Genomic DNA, 18,610 nt, shown 5'->3' on the forward strand with positions numbered 1-18,610 from the left:
TCATTAGAAGCTGATCCAGAAAGCTGCTGCTAAAACCAGGAAGACAAAGCACAAGACCTAGTTCTATAGTCCTTCCACTGACTGGAGCTCAGAGAATAAACTTTAAGATACTGCTGTTTGTTTATAAATCACCAAAGAATGTAGCACCACAATACATTAAAGATATGCTGTTGTATCAACCTGTCAGCTCTCTCAGGCCTTTCAGACCTTCTGGTTCTGATTCTAGTCTGCACCCCTTGAACCAAAAATGGAGAAAGAATTCAGCTTCTATGCACCACAAATCTGGAACAAACTTCCAGAAAACTGCTAAAGAAATGAAACACTGAATGCCTTTAAATCTAGACTAAAAACCCACCAGTTTAGAGTTGCTCTCAACCAGTAATAACTGGAACATTGATCAACATGCCTGATATGTGGTATATGGTGATATATGATGGTACTTGACAAAATGTAGTGTTGCTGGTTTCTTTATGATGTTTTACAACCATTTATATTTTTATAATGTAAATCACTTAGAATTGCCATGTTTCAGCAATATGCCATATAAATAAACCTGATCCATTGATTGTTGTTGTTACATCTCTAAAACAGGATAACCAAACTCCCTCCTTATATTATCCATTTGGTTTATCATCTTCCAGACTTTCCCTAAGGCTTATTTTCCTGTTCTTCCCGCTCTTGAACACGCCTTGAAGCTGCGTTGATCCAGCGTCTGCTGAAGCTGAAAGCTGATTGGCTGCAGCCTCTCTGCACTGACAACGTGACTTACAGATAAGAGCTCAAACCTGTTTGTTTTCAGGAAGTGAAACTAACAGTCACTGTGACTGAGAGCAGAAATGGAGCAGAATCAGCTGGACCGAGAAACTTTCTCCTGTTTAATCTGTCTGGATCTACTGAAGGATACGGTGACGACTTCCTGTGGACACAGCTACTGCATGAACTGTATTGAAATCCACTGGGATGAAGAGGATCAGAAGAGGATCCACAGCTGCCCTCAGTGCAGGGAGACATTCACACCGAGGCCTGTGCTAAAGAAGAACACCATGCTAGCAGCTTTAGTGGAGCAGCTGAAGAAGACTGGACTCCAAGCTGCTCCTGCTGACCACTGCTATGCTGGACATGAAGATGTGGCCTGTGATTTCTGCACTGAAAGAAAACTGAAAGCCATCAAGTCCTGTTTAGTCTGTCTGGCCTCTTACTGTGAGAAACACCTTCAGCCTCATTATGATTCAGCTGCTTTTAAGAAACACAAGCTGGTGGAGCCGTCCAAGAACCTCCAGGAGAACATCTGCTCTAAGCATGATAAATTGTTGGAGATCTTCTGCCGCACTGATCAGAAGTGTGTCTGTCTCATCTGTTTAATGGATGAACATAAAGGCCATGACACAGTGTCAGTTGCAACAGAAAGGACTGAGAGGCAGAGAGAGCTGGAGGAGAGACGAGGAAACATCCAGCAGMGAATCMAGGACAGAGAGRAAGATGTGAAGCTGCTTCAACAGGARGTGRAGGCCATCAATCAMTCTGCTGATAAARCAGTGGAKGACAGTGAGAAGATCTTCACYSAGCTGATCCGTCTCCTCCAGAAAAGAAGCTCTGAGGTGAAGCAGCAGATCAGATCBCAGCAGRAAACTGAAGTGAGTCGAGTCAAAGATGTTCAGGAGAAGCTGGAGCAGGAGATCAGTGAGCTGAAGAGGAAAGACGCTGAGCTGGAGCAGCTCTCACACACAGAGGATCACAACCAGTTTCTCCTCAACTACCCCTCACTGCCAGCACTCAGTGGGTCGACACACTCATCCAGCATCATTGGCCGTCCTCTGAGACACTTTGAAGACGTGACAGCAGCTGTGTCAGAGCTCAGAGAYAAACTACAGGACGTCCTGAGAGACTCATGGACAAACATCTCACTGATAGTATCTGATGTGGATGTTCTACTGTCAGAACCACAACCAAAGAGCAGAGCTGGATTCTTAAAGTGTTCATGTGAAATCACTCTGGATCCAAACACAGCACACACATCGCTGGTACTATCAGAGGGGAACAGGAAAGTGACAAGGATGAATCAGCGTCAGTCTTATTCTAATCATCCAGACAGATTCACTAATTGGGGGCAGGTTCTGAGTAGAGAGAGTCTGACTGGACGTTGTTACTGGGAGGTGGAGTGGAGCGGGACACGGGTTTTTATATCAGTTGCATACAAGACTATCTGCAGAGCAGGAAGTGGGAATGAATGTGGATTAGGATATAATGACAAATCTTGGGCTTTAGTGTGTCAACAAAACAGTTTTGGATTTGGTCACAACAACATCTGGACCCCCATCTCAGGTCCAGTTTCCTCCAGAGTCGGAGTGTACCTGGACCACAGAGCAGGTATTCTGTCCTTCTACAGCATCTCTAAAACAATGACTCTCCTCCACAGAGTCCAGACCAGATTCACTGAACCGCTACTGGCTGGAGTTTGGGTTGGTACTGGAGACTCTGTGGAGTTCTGTAAACTAAAATAGATTTCCTCTTCTCTCTTATTGTTGATCAGGTTAATGGTTCTGATGTCTCTGCTCTGCTGTTCTGTTGTTCTTTATTTTTCTTCTTTAAATGTAGTTCTGTGTTCCAGGATCCATGAAGGAAATAACTACTGATGTTTTATTTTTATATGACAGAAAGATATACCTCCACATGAAAATGTAAACATTCCTGAATGCTTATAGTTTTACTTTAATATTTTGTATTAATGTATTTTGATGTTCTGGTTTCTCAGAACATCTTGTTTAAATCTGTTAATGTTGAAGTGAACTGAAGTTGCTTTTTTTTTCTTTATTTTGATCCAAATAAGAAACAGTTTTCTACTCAATCCTTTAGGAGTTGAATACTTTTGCACAAATCATTTTAAAAAATGTATTTGTAAATTTTTTTTTTGAATTATGTATAATTTTCTATAAACTTCACACTGTGTTGGTCTTTCACATTAAATTCCAATCAAATATATTTATGTTTGTGGTTGTAATGTGACAATCCAGAACGCTGCTGCTGGAGTTCTGACTAAAACCAGGAAGACGGAGAACATGACCCCACTGGCCCCACTAAAATGATGAATATTGAGGGTCTTGTAAATTTATAGTTAGTATGGGTTTTACACATAAGAAAATACTAATAAATTAACATATCAGAATCAAATAATCAGCTGCATGACTTTGAAATGATTGAAAAGATGCGACACTTTGATAGTCACATCACTATCAAAGCCTTTTTTCTTATTAAAAATACTTTTTACTCATAATTTAACAACTTTCTTCAATCAATAGTATAACTATTCTGCTAATATGACTTTGTTCTTGTAATATTATGACTATGCTTGTATTTGAAAAAAACAATCTCTTAGCCTGGCCATAAAACTCTGCCATACTTGTTTTACTGAGCTCTGCTGCGGTTTTTCTTTTCACGGTCAAATTTCTCCAGGATACAAGATCTGCGCTTGTATCCTCACCCTGTTTACAACTAGGGCTGTAGCGATACACTAATATCATGATACAGTATAATATGTGATGTTCTGCTCATGATATGATATATATCACGATATTCAGCAAATTATATGATTCGATACATTTTTCTTTACTTTATATAAGATTTTAGAGGGAAAGAGTGATTTGGTGACATTTTGTGACTGTTCCGTGGACTTGGATTGAATTAATTGAACTGATGGTGTAATACTGGTGTAATAAATGTTTTTGTTACACATTTGCTTTGTTTAAATGTTAATTGTGTGGCTTTGTGCATTTGGTTATGCAGAAAAGGAGTCTTTTTTTGCCTTATTCACTTATATTAGATCATGTAATTTATCTATTTAATTATTTATTTAACTGTAACAGGTTGTTTCATTACATGTCATTTTTAATGTACCAGTGCAACTGGGTAAAAAATGCATGTGTGATAGCTGTCATTTAAATCGTGTGGATTTGACATAAAACTCAAAGTAGGATTTAATGTTTCCATACTCACGGACGAAAAATTTGCACTTTCTGAGGAACAAAATATCGATAAATATCATAGCATCAGTAAAATTACACAGCCCTATTTACAACAGTGCTGTGTCGGTTAGCTCTACTCTCTTGAACAGGCAGCCTATTGACTAAAAAGATGTGCTGCTGTTGTATCAACCTTCAAGACCTCTCAGGTTTTCTGGTTCTGCTCTGCATCAGAACCAGAACCAAACACGGAGAAGCAGCATTCAACTTCTATGCACCACAAATCTGGAATAAACTTCCAGAAAACTGCAGAACAGCCGAAACACAGGGTTCCTTTAAATCTAGACTAAAAACCCACCTGGTTAGAGTTGCTATTGATACATAATCAATTAAACAATCAACATTCTGATGTGTATTTATGATTTTGATTATGGTAAATGACAAAATGTATCTCTGGTTTCACAACTGGTGACAGTATGACGACTTTGAGTTTTCTTTATGTTTTATGATATGCAGTAATTTAAAATGCTTTTGAATTTAAATAAACTTATCAATCACTGCTGTGTTAGATTAGCTAATAGCAGCAGCAGCTAATATACCACAGTGATCACTTATTAAAAATGGCAAAATAAACATAAAACCTGAAAACATAAAACTGAATGTTCTGATCTTTGTGTGGAAAATGGTTGCGTGTTTTTTTGGGGCGTTTAATCCTGATACATTAGTGGAGCTGTGGAGCTTGCTAAGGCAACAAATCTGTGTAGCAGAGCTGACACAGAGAGTGAGGGAAAAAATAAGAATATTTGAGTTTTTCAATAGTTTTCTGCTTCATTTTTTTTATTGCTGTGGTGCACTGCACTAAATTAATACCTACATCTCCAGGTTTCATTTTCTTAATGGGATTGTTCTACCGCTGCAGCGCAGCTATGGATAGCATGTAAAAGAATTGGATGTAAACAATAACATGTAGAGGTGTGCCAATCGATAGGCCACCGATCATAATCGGCCGATTTCCGTGAAAAAGTGTATGATTGGTGATCGCCGATCACGGTCTCTTGTTGCCGATCACATAAACCGATCACCTGTTTCTCATTTCGCAGCTGAGCCTCTGTTTAAAGCTGCAGCATCTAACCTAAAAAAATACATTTTACAAACGTATTAAAACTTTTGCTGTCCTAACATGAGACAGATAATCTCTAAAAAATAATCGATCTCCTCCCTGCTCTGCATAATTACTCCGCTCAGTCAGAAACAGCCACTCAGAACTAGCAGCTAGCCGCCATGCTATCAGGAAGTTTTCATTCAGTAACTCTGGATTGTTTATTGTAATGGATTCTGTATTTGCCTTTGAATGTTAAGTTTTATACTTGAATTTTTTGGCAATGTTGAGAAGTTTTATTTTGGCTCTTTGCATTATTTAGCCTCTTCAGAGCCTTCATATGTTTTCAGTCTGTTAAAGATAGTATTACCGATAGCAGTCCAATTTGTAGAATGCCTGTTTTGTTTTTTTCTTGGAAAAAGCTATTAAAAAGCTTTTGTCTAAATTAAGGTGTCGGAATTGACACCTTAAATTATACAAATTATTTCCTTAATCGGAATCGGCAGGAAAAAACCTGATCGGCACATCTCTAATAACATCCAATGATTCTATACAAATAAACTTGACTTTACTGAAGGTAAAGTCATGGTTTGATCTGCCAGATAATAGGAAGATGAAAATATATATCTTTTCTACAAGTATCCATACCTACAGACAGACAATCATGCACAGTGACAGATTTACAGTCTTTCCTGTAAAACCAAAATGAAAAAACAATAAAAGACACCCCTAGCATCCTGGAGACAACTCAAGGGGGTAAACAGGATAAAAACGGAGCCAAAGAGCTTTTTGTGTCGCCTCTCTGACTGGGTCGGCTGCCACCAACACTCCAGTCTCTCCTCCTGAGTCCTATATGTGGTCCTCTTACTGTTGGCGCTATGTATAGGGCTTCATGAAGACTGTCTAAAATAGATGCCCAGCTAACATTTCAAGTTCCAGTCCCTAAATATTAGCTATTTTCTCTAAATACAGTCCGCCACAAAGGATGCCTTACAAGGGAACGGACGGTTGGTATGCGCTGCTGTGGCTCGGACTAAAGCTGGTCGGTTAGATCTGAGTTTCTCAAACTTTTTCAGGTTGAGGATCACTTAACTTGAAATTGCCCTGCAATAACACAACATCTTAACAACATATTTTAACTTGTTTATTATTGTTTTCTTTGTTCATGCATGCTGTTGTAAATGTGACTGGCCACAACAAAACCTTGACCAACTCTGCTTGGGGCAATTTGAGTTATTTAAAGATTTTGAAAGTGTGAAGTTTTAACTTTCCAATGATGTCACAGACATAATTTAAAAAGAAGTTGGGTTGTGTGAATTAATATCATTTTAAGGCTACTTGTAATAGAGATGTACAGTATACCAGCACCAACATCAGTGTTGGCCGATAGTTTTTTTTTTAACATATTGGTATCGACCCAATAAATAAAAGTGGGTCAATATGAAGAATCAATATTTATTTTTTCTGGTGGAGTTTTTTTTCCCCTAATGGTGTCAAAACGGTATGAGATGTACCGTTTTGACACCAAAACCAAGACTCGCCCGAGTGAGTCGGGTTTTAAATGTGCAGTAGATATCAGTTATCAACCGTAACAGCAATATTAATATCGGATATCAAAATCAGTGCATTCCTAATTTGTGATTTAGAAGCATAATAAAAAAAAAAAAACATAGTCTTGAGTTGATTTACCATTATAGACACGTAAAGTTGTAAAAACAAAGAACTGAGGCTCGTTAATGACATAAAGTCAATCAAAAGAATCGAATCGCTCATGAACGTCACATCAGAAATGACTTAACTTCCTCCGACACGTAAGTGTTACATGTAAGTAATTCTGGCATTATTTTCTTTCCACTGAAATTTTCAGTTTTTCTTTTGAGTGACCTGGTTTTAAGCCACTTATCCATTATTATTTTTAATCACAATTATGTAGTAAACTAAATGTTCATGTCGCACTTTGAGCTCATGTCACAGCAAATAAACAGTTGTTTACATGCAGTACCTTGTGAACCTCTAGGGGGCACCACAGTTTGAGAAAGACTGGTCTAGATAACTGATGGGACAATTATAATTCGACACAATGCTGATAAATCAATCAGATGCTGGGTATTTTCCAATAATAGTTGGTAAAAGTATCTATAAAATACTTTATCCTTGTTGTTTTCTGCTCGCCATCCAAACCAAGTGGGCGAACTCCAGTTTATCAGTTGTGAAATCCTGAGGTTTTCGTCTGGGTCCGAGGCGGCAAGAAGCCCAGAATCCAAGAGTGAGTCAGGTTTTAAATGTGCATTTATTTATAAACCCCCTCAGCTGTTTCTTTCATCTTCCAGAAAAAGAAAGGGAAAAAAATCCACAGAGCCCTTGCATTCATGTCTGGAAATATCCTGCGCTGACCATAGTTATGCTGAATTTCAACAGCCCTTCCCTGCCGGTGCGTCGTCTTCATGTGGACGCCATGTAGCTGCCGTGTGGGTTTGTTGAGGGAGCCGCTGGTCCGAACTGTCCAGAGTGTGTTTACAGTGCCGACTATTTCAGTTCTGTGTTTTGATTAAACTCCAGGAAGTTTCAAACCTCTGGAAGTGACTAAAAATAAACAGAGTTGGGTAGTAACTAGTTACATTTAGACAATTACATTTACCTGAGTAAGTTTTTTTAATTTTACTTGAATAATTTTATTATGAGGTATCACTACTCTTACTTGAGTAAAATTTCTGGATTCTCAAAAACAAACGTTTTAACCAAAAATTCACAGACACAGACCTGCAGTTTTTGTTCGTTTCATAAGTTTTATATTTAAAGAAACTGATATGAATAAACAATTATTCTTGCTTTATTTTTTTATTTTTTATTATAAATTATTGTCATTTTGGTCCTTAAAATATCAACATTTCCACTTAGTTTTATATTTTTACTTGAGAAAAAATATGTTGAAGTAATTTATGACTACGGAGTATTAATCAAGAAGCAAATTCAATAAACTATACTTTACCTGTCTCAATGTGAGCACTAAAATATACAGTTATGAAAAAATTTGAGAAATTATACCCACAATCAGGTTGTATTTTGTCAAAATTATTGAAACACATTCTGTTGTAATTAATTCCATGTAAAACGAGTGCTATTCTGTCTAGCAAAAAAATCACAAATATCTGACATGTAGGAATTAATAAACCATTTGCAGTTTGGCTAATTTTTCTTCTAAGAAGAAAATTTTGTTTGTCAAAAAAGGAGGCAGTTTTAGATAAAGCAGTGAAATATACAGCATATTATCTGCTGTCAAAGGATGAAAAGTTATGAATTTAGGTTCTCTCATTATTATTACAAGACTTTACACACACCATTTTGAAAATGGGTTCATTATGTTATAATAACTCAATAAACAGACCAGTGAGCTGTTGTCAGTATTTTCAGTCAACAATCAGCTTTAAAACTCTTGGTAATCAAAGGCAGCGACTAAAATTAGCAGAAAAATTGCAAATTCATCAGCATTATGTAAAATATTTTGAAGAAATGCAGCTTGGGAAATCCTAGAGCTACCGGCCGCCATTTTGAAAACATTATTTTTCCCTAATGCTGATTGGCTGAATCTCCAAAAGCAGAAATAAGGGCGTTAGCTTCTGCAGCAGGAATGCTTATCAATCGACTAACGTTTAATTGATGAGCAGCCATTTCTCTTAAAAACCTGAGTTTTCTCTTGTATCATGCGGTACAACCATTTTTACATAACACAAAAAGCTACTCTTTTCCATAATATGCTACATTTAAGAAAAAAAAACATTACATTTTAACATTATTTTGTGTCAGTTGTATAAAACGCGGAGTGAATAAACTGAAAAGTGTGGTTTCCGCACATCATAAAATATAACAGAACAGGAATCTCTTAGGTTGTGAATAGAAAAAAAATAAAATAAGAAAGGAATAAAACGTTTATTCGCACGTAGAAATGTTAAAACTGGATTAACTCACAACAGCTCACGAAATCAACCGTTATTATCGCCTTACCTTTTTTCTGCGTTGTCCGCTCCGCTTTCCTGCCATCACATTACTCACCTTCGTCGCACCTTAGTAGATTTTGGTTGAGAAGTTGAAGCTTTTCCGACACTTCGAGTTTGTTGAGTGTTTATATTTCAAAACAGAACCAATGAAAGTGCATCGGACTCTATTCGAACCGTTTCTCTGTCTTGTCCGGTGATAGCGCCGCCATCTTTGTTTCTAGAAAGATGTGGCTCGGATTACGAATGACTAGCCGCGCCCTCTGTTGGACGGCAATGAAACTACAACGCTACAAGAAGATCTAAGCGGACGTCAGTTAAATCAACCATTAATCAATAATTAACCACAAGTCCACTCATCGTTTGCATCCTTACACTACAAAAATACAAAATTTTACCTGGTATTTTGGTCTAATTTCTAGTGCAAATGTCTTACACTTCAATTGAAACAAAAACTAACTTGCAAGTAACTTTTCAGCAAAATATAGGAGCTTGTTTTAAGTCAGTGAATCCTTAATATTGATAAAAACGTTCTAGTTTCATTAGCAGATTATTTCACTTATGACAAGACATTTTACCATATTAAAATAATTAAAAAAAAACTTACAGTAAAACTAATACTTTTTAATCAATATTGATTGACTTAAAACAAGGGTGTTCACAGTGCGGCCTGGGGGCCATCTGTGACCCTTGGACAGATATTTTGCAGCCCCAAACTGCCAGTAGAACTCATACTTTTTCATTAATATCAAGGAATTACTTAAATCAAGCCCTATCTTCTGCTGGAAAGTTACTTGTAAGTTACTTTTGTCTCATTTCAAGCATCCTGATGGATTTGCACTAGAAATAAGACGAAAATACTTGGTATAAAGTTCTGTTGTTGCAGTGTATTAATGTACATATATTTGGTGTTTGGACTATTAAAACGGGCAGTTATAGCGTGATTTCAGCTACTAGCAGGCGGTTCTGCTGAAAGTACATATGACTACTTACTGGTGTTGCTTCCTCCACCAGTTCCAACAGTGTTGATGGTTGCCGGCACCGAGGATGATGGGTAAAGTAGGAGATGTCCGTTCTCACAGCCCTGCTGCTGGTGCCAGCCTCCGCCGATCCCCGAGTCCCGGGAGTTCTGCCAGCCGTTGAGGCGGTCGTCGGAGCCGTAGCGCTGGTGGTGGTGATGGTGGTGGTGCAGGTTGTACAGGTTCCCCGACGACGAAGAGTTCGTGGAAGACGAGGATCCCGACGAGGCCAGGGTGGACGGAGGCGTGGACTGGTGGTGGTGATGGTGGGGGCCGGCGGCGGGCGGCGGCCTCTCCAGGGAGTCGCCCCGTGCGGCGGCCCTCTCCTCCAGGTGGTTCAGCCAGAGCGCCAGGGCGGAGCGGTCCTCCAGGGAGGTGGCCGGGTGGATGAGGGCGTAGGACAGCAGCTGGCGGGACTCCTCCAGGTGGTGGCCGTGCTCGATGGTGTGCGCCAGGATGCGCGGCAGCAGGCGCATGTACTCGCTCTTTGCCTCAGTGTTGCCCGGTTTGAGCAGAGGGAGGTGGGTGAGGACCAGAGAGATGATCCGCTCCTTAGGCTCACCTTGCCACTGACTGATCAGACCTGTGACAAACAAAGAAACAAAACATAAGCTTCATGAAGCAATGCTAGAAATACACAAAAAAGTTAGGTTTCAAGAAGGATTCAGGTGCGTTGGTCATATCTGTATTGGGTCAAAAATTAACAGCAATTATTTGGGTTGTTTAGCCTGAAATACAAGAAATACAAATTAAAAGTTTTTACCACATTATTCATTAATTTGTAAATGCCACAGTTTCAAATTAAATCTTTAGCTAGATTTAAAATAGAAGACCCGATGATGTCAAAGGTATTCAGATTGCAGCAACATATTTTGATTAGAGCTAAATATTTAGCTAACTATCTAACTATTTAGCTTATAAACTGAAACTAGCCTGCTAACTAAATATTTGGCTTCCAGAGGCTTAATAGTTAGCACTAAACTAAATATTTAGTTTACAAACTGAATATTTAGCTTGGCAACTAAGTATTTTTGGAGCTAAATATTTAACTTGCCAACTAAATATTTTGCTTACAAACTAAATATTTGTAAGTGAAACATGGAAACAAGTTTCAAATTAATAGTTATAATTTGGGTTATTTAGCCTGCGTACTTAGCTAATATGTGATAAAGTGATGTTGAAGAATATTTTTAAGTTGAAGACTCCAGACACTCTTGAAATGCTGATCGCCAGACTCGGTGCCTTCATCAGGATGGCGACCCATTGGTGCTTCAATATGTTTAGATGGAAAAAAAGCTCCACCTTTGGAGATGTGATTCATCGATGTAATTAGTAAACACCTGCACAGCTTTAAAATAGAAGAGCTCACTATGATGTCAGGCCTACAGTCACCGATCCATTTAGATGTTTCGGTAAACACCGAGGTCCTGAAGGCTGGGCTGAACATAACCTGGAGGTCATGGAGCTCTATTGTTGTCTGTGAGCCGCTAGGATCCATTCCTGCCGCCTTGGGCCACAGCTATAGTTACCATCAGGTCAGGTCGGCAGCTTCAGTCAGCCGAACAAATAAAGACGGGACATAAGAGGAAGCAGGAACACTTTGCATCCTGTGGAAAGACACCAGCTGTAAGCTGGACCTCATGGCTCTGGCCTTCATACCCAGCAGTCAGAGGGGGCAGACTACCCAGACATTGTCCTCAGGTACAAGTAGTGATACTTAAACATATTTTTATTCAAGTAAAAAGCAGCCAAGAAATTACTCAAGTAAGAGTAAAATATGTATTTGGTAAAAGATCTACTCAAGTACTGAGTAACGGATCAAATGATCAATCAATTAATATTTTAAAATGACATCATCAGATGAACCAAAAATATAAAGTTCAGTGGAAATTTTGATATTTCAAGGTCCAAAACGACAATAATTCATATAGGTAACAAAAATAACAAAACCAGGCAAAATACATTTTTCCAAATCAGTTTCTTACAATGATTTTTTTTTATTTTTTAACTTAATCAAAAACAGCAGGTGTGTGTCTGTGTCTGGTGAGTTTTGGTTAAAATGTGTTTGTTTTTCATTCAGTGGGTAGAGAATCCAGATATTTCACTCAAGTAAGAGTAGAAATACTTCATAATAAAATTACTTAAGTAAAAAGTACCAGTTCCACTTGCAGATAAATTCATTTATAAAAAGACATTTTCCCATGTTCAAATTTATTAAAACATTGTAATAATTGTCAGCTAATTTAGCAAACAATTAATCGTTAACAGGAGCAGACGGGCTCCTGGCCATTTGCTGTAAAAAAAAAAATCATATTCAGAGCAGTAATTAAGCCAAAACTGTACAAAATATTTATACATTTTGCATTTAAGATAAAAAACAAACCTTTGTCTGTGAATAAGTTTTATCAAAAACTCCTCAGTGGCAGTTTTAGCTTCACTGTTTCAAATTCACTAAAGGAAAGCTGTATCATTGCAATAAAATGATTATTTTCTTATTTTAAACAAGGACTTGACATATTTTAATGCATTTATATGTGTATACAAAAAGTTAAGTGGTTAAATGAAGATGTGAATTTTTAAAATCTGATTAAATCTTGTAATAATTAATTAATCGGTGTTAGTTTCAGTGAGTACTTTTGTAGTTTCAGAGTTAAAAAACACATTTGAATATTTATTTTTAAATAACTCAATATTTATTCCGTGCATAACTTTTTTCACATCTTGGTTTTGTGATCCGAACTGTCAAAAAGACAATGCTCACTGGAAAAAAAGGAGGAAAACTTTAGAGCTCTAGGTTAGATCCAAAAAAGAAAAAAGAAAGCTCTCCGGTCGTAGAGTAGAGCAGGCCCGGAGGCCCTCATCTAGGAATGATGTAATACTGCGGACCAGGAAGCAGGAAAAGATGAGGTAGAGATAAGTAACAAAATATGGAATGGAAATAAATGGAATGAATTAAGCAGCAAGACGTGTAAAGGGATCCAGGGAGTCACTGCGCCGCGCTCCAAGGGTGACGCAATCCCTCATTCCTCTGAGTGAAGCAATCCTGGGACTTTCTCGGAGCAGCAGTTGCACCATGAATGAAACTCATGGGTGGAAAATACCAATTTGTTGCAGAGAAAGTGTAGAATAGAAAAACTAACTTCAAACGTAGAGCTGGTCTGCCAGTTTTTAAAATGTCAACTTAAACGGTGAAATGTAGCTGCTAAAAGTTTCTAAATGATCAAATCTGAGTTTGAAAAAGGAACGTGATCGCACATAGTTTGTGTTTAAAACAGAAATCCTACCTGGGCTGAAACGGTTCATGGGATTAACTGTGATTAATAGATTATTGAAATAATCACAAACTAACATACAGAATCGAAAAAGGAAATTTTCTGCAATTTGCTAAAAAAAAAAAAACTGTCAGAGAAGTAATTAAGCCAAAATGTACAAAAATGTACATATTTTACATTTAAGATTATAAAAGCGCTGAACTTTTCACATGTTTATGTTACAGGTATTTTTAGCTGCAGATGCATCCTTTGCTACAAATAACAAAACGTTTACTGCAGGAATGCCGTGTTGTACTTTAGGCAAAACTATCTTCTATCTTCTTATTTAAAAAAGGAATTAAATCATTGTTTATTTGCATCTTCTGATGTATTTCTAACATTATATAAAAGGTGATTAAATAAAATGCTTCCAAAATTTTTTATCCGATTAATCAATTAATCAGTAGAATAATCAATTACTAAAATAATCATTAGCTGCAGCCCTAGTATGTAACACATAAAAAGCTTTTAAAACATCAGGAGAGATAAGTTTTAGAAATAAACAGTAAAGATTTCCATAAAAGACTGTGGTATTTATTTTTAAAAATAAAATAAAATCATATTTGTATTAATCACTGATCTGAAATCCCACAGCTGTTTCAAGTTTATATTTGACAACGTAAAGATAAAATGACATAATAGACCACACACTTCAAAAACACAAAGAGCTTTTGTCTAGTTTCTAGTGAAAATATGAAATGAGAGAAAACTAACATATTTTTCAGCAAGATGATGAAACAGTTTTAGTCCCACTGGCATATTTCATATTTATAACAAGACAGTTTCTCATGTAAAAAAAACTTAAAATACATCAATAAGTAAGAAGAAAATGGCTAAAAAACATAAACCTGAAGCTCAAGATGATACTTTGTGCCTTTTTGACTGGATTTACAAGGGTTAAAAAGGTCACCAAGTCAAAGTGGAGCGGTTCACCTCACACTGACCGTGAACCGGCTTTCATCGCTCAGAGGAGTCACAGTTCAAACCTAACAGGGGTTAAAGGTCAACGGCTAACAGAAACATGCGCTATGTTTTCACATATGGATCTGGTTCTGATCAGTTCGGTTACAACGGTACACAAATCTGGAGCATCACTTTGACACATTCAACAACCGCTATTGAATGTGACCCACTATGCTCCCTTGAACAGTTTGGGATAGATCTGTGGGCCAAACAAAACATGTTTATTACACATTCTGCACAAAATCATTCTTAGATAATGAGATTTTAGTTTGCTCAGTTCAGAATGAGCTGTTTTAGGGCGTCCTGTCATTAACTCCAAATAAGCTGCTGATGGCCACGACCCCACAACTCAATGTTTTCACTCACATGTGAAAATGGCTACTAATATATGTGCAATAATACAATCGTACATATTTGAAAAGCAGAACTGGAGCCTCCAGCACAATCAGCAATAATGCAGCAAGTGGTTTCTGGGTTGGTAAGTCAACAATAAAACACTCGTACACAGGAAAATTTGCCATTTGATTACTGAGTCATATTTGATTAGAGGGCACCGTTACCTAGCAACCCGAGTTAAGCTCAGCCTGGTCACCTAGCAACCCAAGCAGAACTCCAGCACATTTGTTCAACTGGTCTTACCGCTGGCTGCGCTATATGCTGCAAAAACACAGTCCTATCAAGTATTTTTGGTCTAGTGTAAGTATCTTAGTACACTTGAAATAAACTAACTCACAGGTAACTTTTTAGCTAAATATTGTTAAAAAGTTTTGTTTTAAGCAAATAAAACAAGCGCCTTTTATTGATCAAAACATATTAGTTCCACTAGCAGATTATTTCAATTGGTAACACTTTATTTGAAGTTTGTTTAAACTTTACCTTTAATAACATAAAGTTAACTAATTTTTAAAGTGCAATCAGTAATATTTTTATAACAAACTTATATCAGTAATGATTTCTTGGTTAATGTCAAGTTGTCATAACAAAGACATTTTGAATAATGTCAACTTTGTATTAAAAGTGTCATAATTTACCGAATGACGCTTTATGACAATAGTCATAAATATTCATGAAGGCTTATTCATGTTCATGACTGGTGTTATGACATGTTTATGACAGTGTTATGACAGTCTTATTCACCCCGCTTCAAATAAAGTGTTACCTTTCAATTAATACACAACAATTTTACCATAAGAGAAATAATCTATCCGTGGAACAAGTACTATTTCCTAAAAGCACTTTGAATCACCTTGTTGCTGAAAATGTGTGGTATAAATAAAATCACTTTACCTAATTACCATAATTTCCTCAATATTTAGGAATTAGTGACTTAAAACAAATTCATACTCACTGAAAAGTTACTTGTAAGTCAGTGCACTTGAAATAAAACCAAACAAAGACATTTGCACAAGAGACTAGACAAAAATACTTTGCAGCGTTAAAATCAAAAGTTGACCAAAGTTCAGCTTGGGTTGCTAGGTAACCGGCTGGGCATTGCTGGGGTTGCTAGGTAACAACACAGTCCCAGTCGAATATGACTTAACATTTGTCTGAAATTTTCCAGACAAGAAAAAACATTAATTTATACCTAACAATGTGAATGTGAATGTTTCATTCTGCTCTTTCCTCATTCAACTGTACAGAATGGAGAGTCAAAGCAGTATTATTACTTATTTTAAACGTTATTCTAAAAGTAGAGCGACATAAGTGCAATCCCCCTAGCCCACTATCAGTCTGTGTCACACACAAATCTATCCCCCTGGGAACTTAACCTGCTTCAGTGAATTTTGCCCAACAGGTCCTGTTTAAAACGAATAAAAATCACAGTTCAAATCCAGAACTTCAGGCTAGCGACAGGTAAACAGTAGACGGTGAATCACACCAGATTCACTGAGAGGAACCGCTGAAAGAACCAGTGAAACCTCAGACAGGGAGTCATCTGTTGAGGGGCTGATACAGCAGCTCCCCGCTGGCACAGAGTGCACGCCACCCTGGCCAACCGCTGCCCTTTGACGCCATCAGTGGCACCGAAACAAGAGCGGCGCATTCAACACAGCTCCGCCGCCCTGTGACTAATCCCTCCTCGGTTTCCCTCAGGTCGAGCCCGCCACCTTTTGCGCCACAAGCTGGCCGTCTGAAAGCGCAACACAAACAGAAAGCAGGCAGACAGACGGGAAAGTCGTCTGAGTCACTCCAGCCAAGGAGGTCGAATGTCCTGGTGTACGGCAGACCATGGATGGACGGATTTCAGTTGATGAAAGTTTTGTTCTGGTCTATTTTGGTGAAAATGGAGCTTGATTTACTGCTCCAACTAGATTCTAGCTCTGACCTGTGGATCATCACAAATAAAAACTAGATCTTGAATTCAAGTAGACATAGATAAAGACCTCTTTCTTAAGGTAGAACTGATGTTCTTAATATATTAGGATTTATTTCTCTAGATTCTAGTGCAAATATCTTATTACACTTGAAATAAGAGAAAACTAACTTACAAATAACATTTCAGCAAGATATAGGAGCCTGATTTAAGTCAATAACTTCTTAAATTTAATTAAGAAATCTAGTTCCACTAGTAGTTTATATCACTTAACAGAATTGATGTCTTCATTTTATTTATACCGTTATTTATTAATGCATTTATTTTTATCTTCTTTAGACATTATCTATCCATCATCCATCTATAAATACGGCTTTATTACTAATCATACCTTAGTTTTCTTTCCTTGTAAATTTTGTTTGATTTACTAATATTTTATTTATTTAATCTTACAGAAAAGACTAAATAAGTGCAACACTTTTCGATGAGAAAAACCAGATTGTTACTGGCCCCCATTTGGTCACCCCTTTCAGAACTTTTTGGAGCCGCCCCTGCTGCATCATCTTCTAGCAGTAACTGACAAGACGGGTTGATTAAAAGCAGTTGTGAGATTTCCTCATCTGGATGAGATTTATCGTAATCTAGCTCTGCTTACCAAAAACACCCGTCCATCTTTCAGCCAGGAACGGCAACAAAAGCGAGTGAAAATCTAATTAAATAGTGCAAATCAAATTAAATCTCCAATTAACCCGAGTCTGTTGCAAACACATTTAACCCTGACCCGGATCCGGCCCGCTTGTCCTTTCATTTCGGACTCTGATCACGAGAAACGAGGGACAGCGGTGGAAACAATGTGATGGTTTGAGCTCGTTTGTTACACACTGATGCAAACAAAAACAAACCCGAATGGACAGCGAAACACACACATACACAACAAGCCAAACTGGTGGAGACACATGATTCCGCTCATGCTAAATATAGACGAGTCGACAGCGTGCAAAGCCACAACAAGGCAGACTGTGCTACAGATATGACAGCGGTTAGAGACTGGACAATGACGCAGCAGCTTTACGTCCGATTCTCTGATCCACATTCAAATATCCTCGCCTGATTTGACTTATAGGACATTCTTCCGTCACATTACAGCTTATAACCATCTAAAAATCAACCTTATATCTCTATCAACAAAGCTAACCTTCCTCATGTTGAGTTAACATCGTATTTGACACACAGGTCAGCAATGAGCTCAAAAACTGAGACTACACCAACTGTAAACAAGTCAGTTAAGTTTGGAGTGAGGATGCAAACAATGATCGATTAATGGTTTATTTGAGTAAAATGTGTTCCAATAGATTAGCTAACGTCCGCTTATAGTGTTGTGGTTTGGCGGCCGTTCAGCAGAGGGCGTCGCTGGTCGCCGTTAAAGTGGTGAGCCGTTGTATTTCAAGCCGCCATCTTTGTTTCTATTTCTAGCCGCTGTAGAAACAAACATGGCGGCGGGAGTATGCCTGAAGAGAAACGGTCCGGAGTCCGGTGTGGGATGCAAAATGCTTTTTCTGCGGTTCGGTTCAGACAAGCTCGACAAGCTTTTTAAGTTCCATCTTTCTAGTCAGAAAAGGTTACTGTTCTATTTTATAAATATGTCTAAATTTATTAATGTGAGAAAACCACAACTTTCTGTTTATTCAGTCAGTATTCACTGCAGCTGACAAAATAATGTTAAACTGTAATTCTTTTTTATTTATTTATTTTTTAATTAAGCATATGTCCTTACGGAAAGACGCTCAGTTCACACAAGAAAAAAAAATGTTTTTAAGAAAAAGGCCACTAACTTTAGATAACGTGCATCCTTAATTCTGATCATAATGACTAAAAAAATAGCATTAGTTTAGTCTCTTCTGACCTCAAATTAAGCCAGGTCCACCTTTAGTGGAGCTCCTGCTGCTAGATAATTTT

General features: G+C 37.7%; 2 protein-coding genes and 1 long non-coding RNA gene across 3 annotated transcripts in view; 1 reads left to right on the plus strand and 2 right to left on the minus strand.

The window, feature by feature from the left end:
• The window catches only part of samd4a (sterile alpha motif domain containing 4A), a 54,981-nt gene that overhangs the window by 15,213 nt on the left and 21,158 nt on the right, over positions 1-18,610 (minus strand). The window contains exon 3 of the mRNA XM_008405999.2: positions 10,041-10,649. Coding sequence (XP_008404221.1) covers positions 10,041-10,649 — 609 coding nt within the window. The remainder of the gene's footprint in view (positions 1-10,040; positions 10,650-18,610) is intronic.
• On the plus strand, positions 815-2,796 carry LOC103462929 (tripartite motif-containing protein 16-like). The gene has a single exon (XM_008405997.2). It carries the CDS (start codon positions 837-839, stop codon positions 2,499-2,501), a length of 1,665 nt encoding a protein of 554 aa, XP_008404219.1. The 5' UTR covers positions 815-836; the 3' UTR covers positions 2,502-2,796.
• On the minus strand, positions 7,330-9,296 carry LOC103462930 (uncharacterized). Its single transcript, XR_533419.1, has 2 exons — positions 9,058-9,296; positions 7,330-7,638 (listed from the first exon to the last, which is right to left on the minus strand). It is a non-coding gene; the product is annotated as an uncharacterized LOC103462930 (long non-coding RNA).

Source organism: Poecilia reticulata, linkage group LG3 (assembly GCF_000633615.1).
Source record: "Poecilia reticulata strain Guanapo linkage group LG3, Guppy_female_1.0+MT, whole genome shotgun sequence".
NCBI lineage: Eukaryota > Metazoa > Chordata > Actinopteri > Cyprinodontiformes > Poeciliidae > Poecilia > Poecilia reticulata.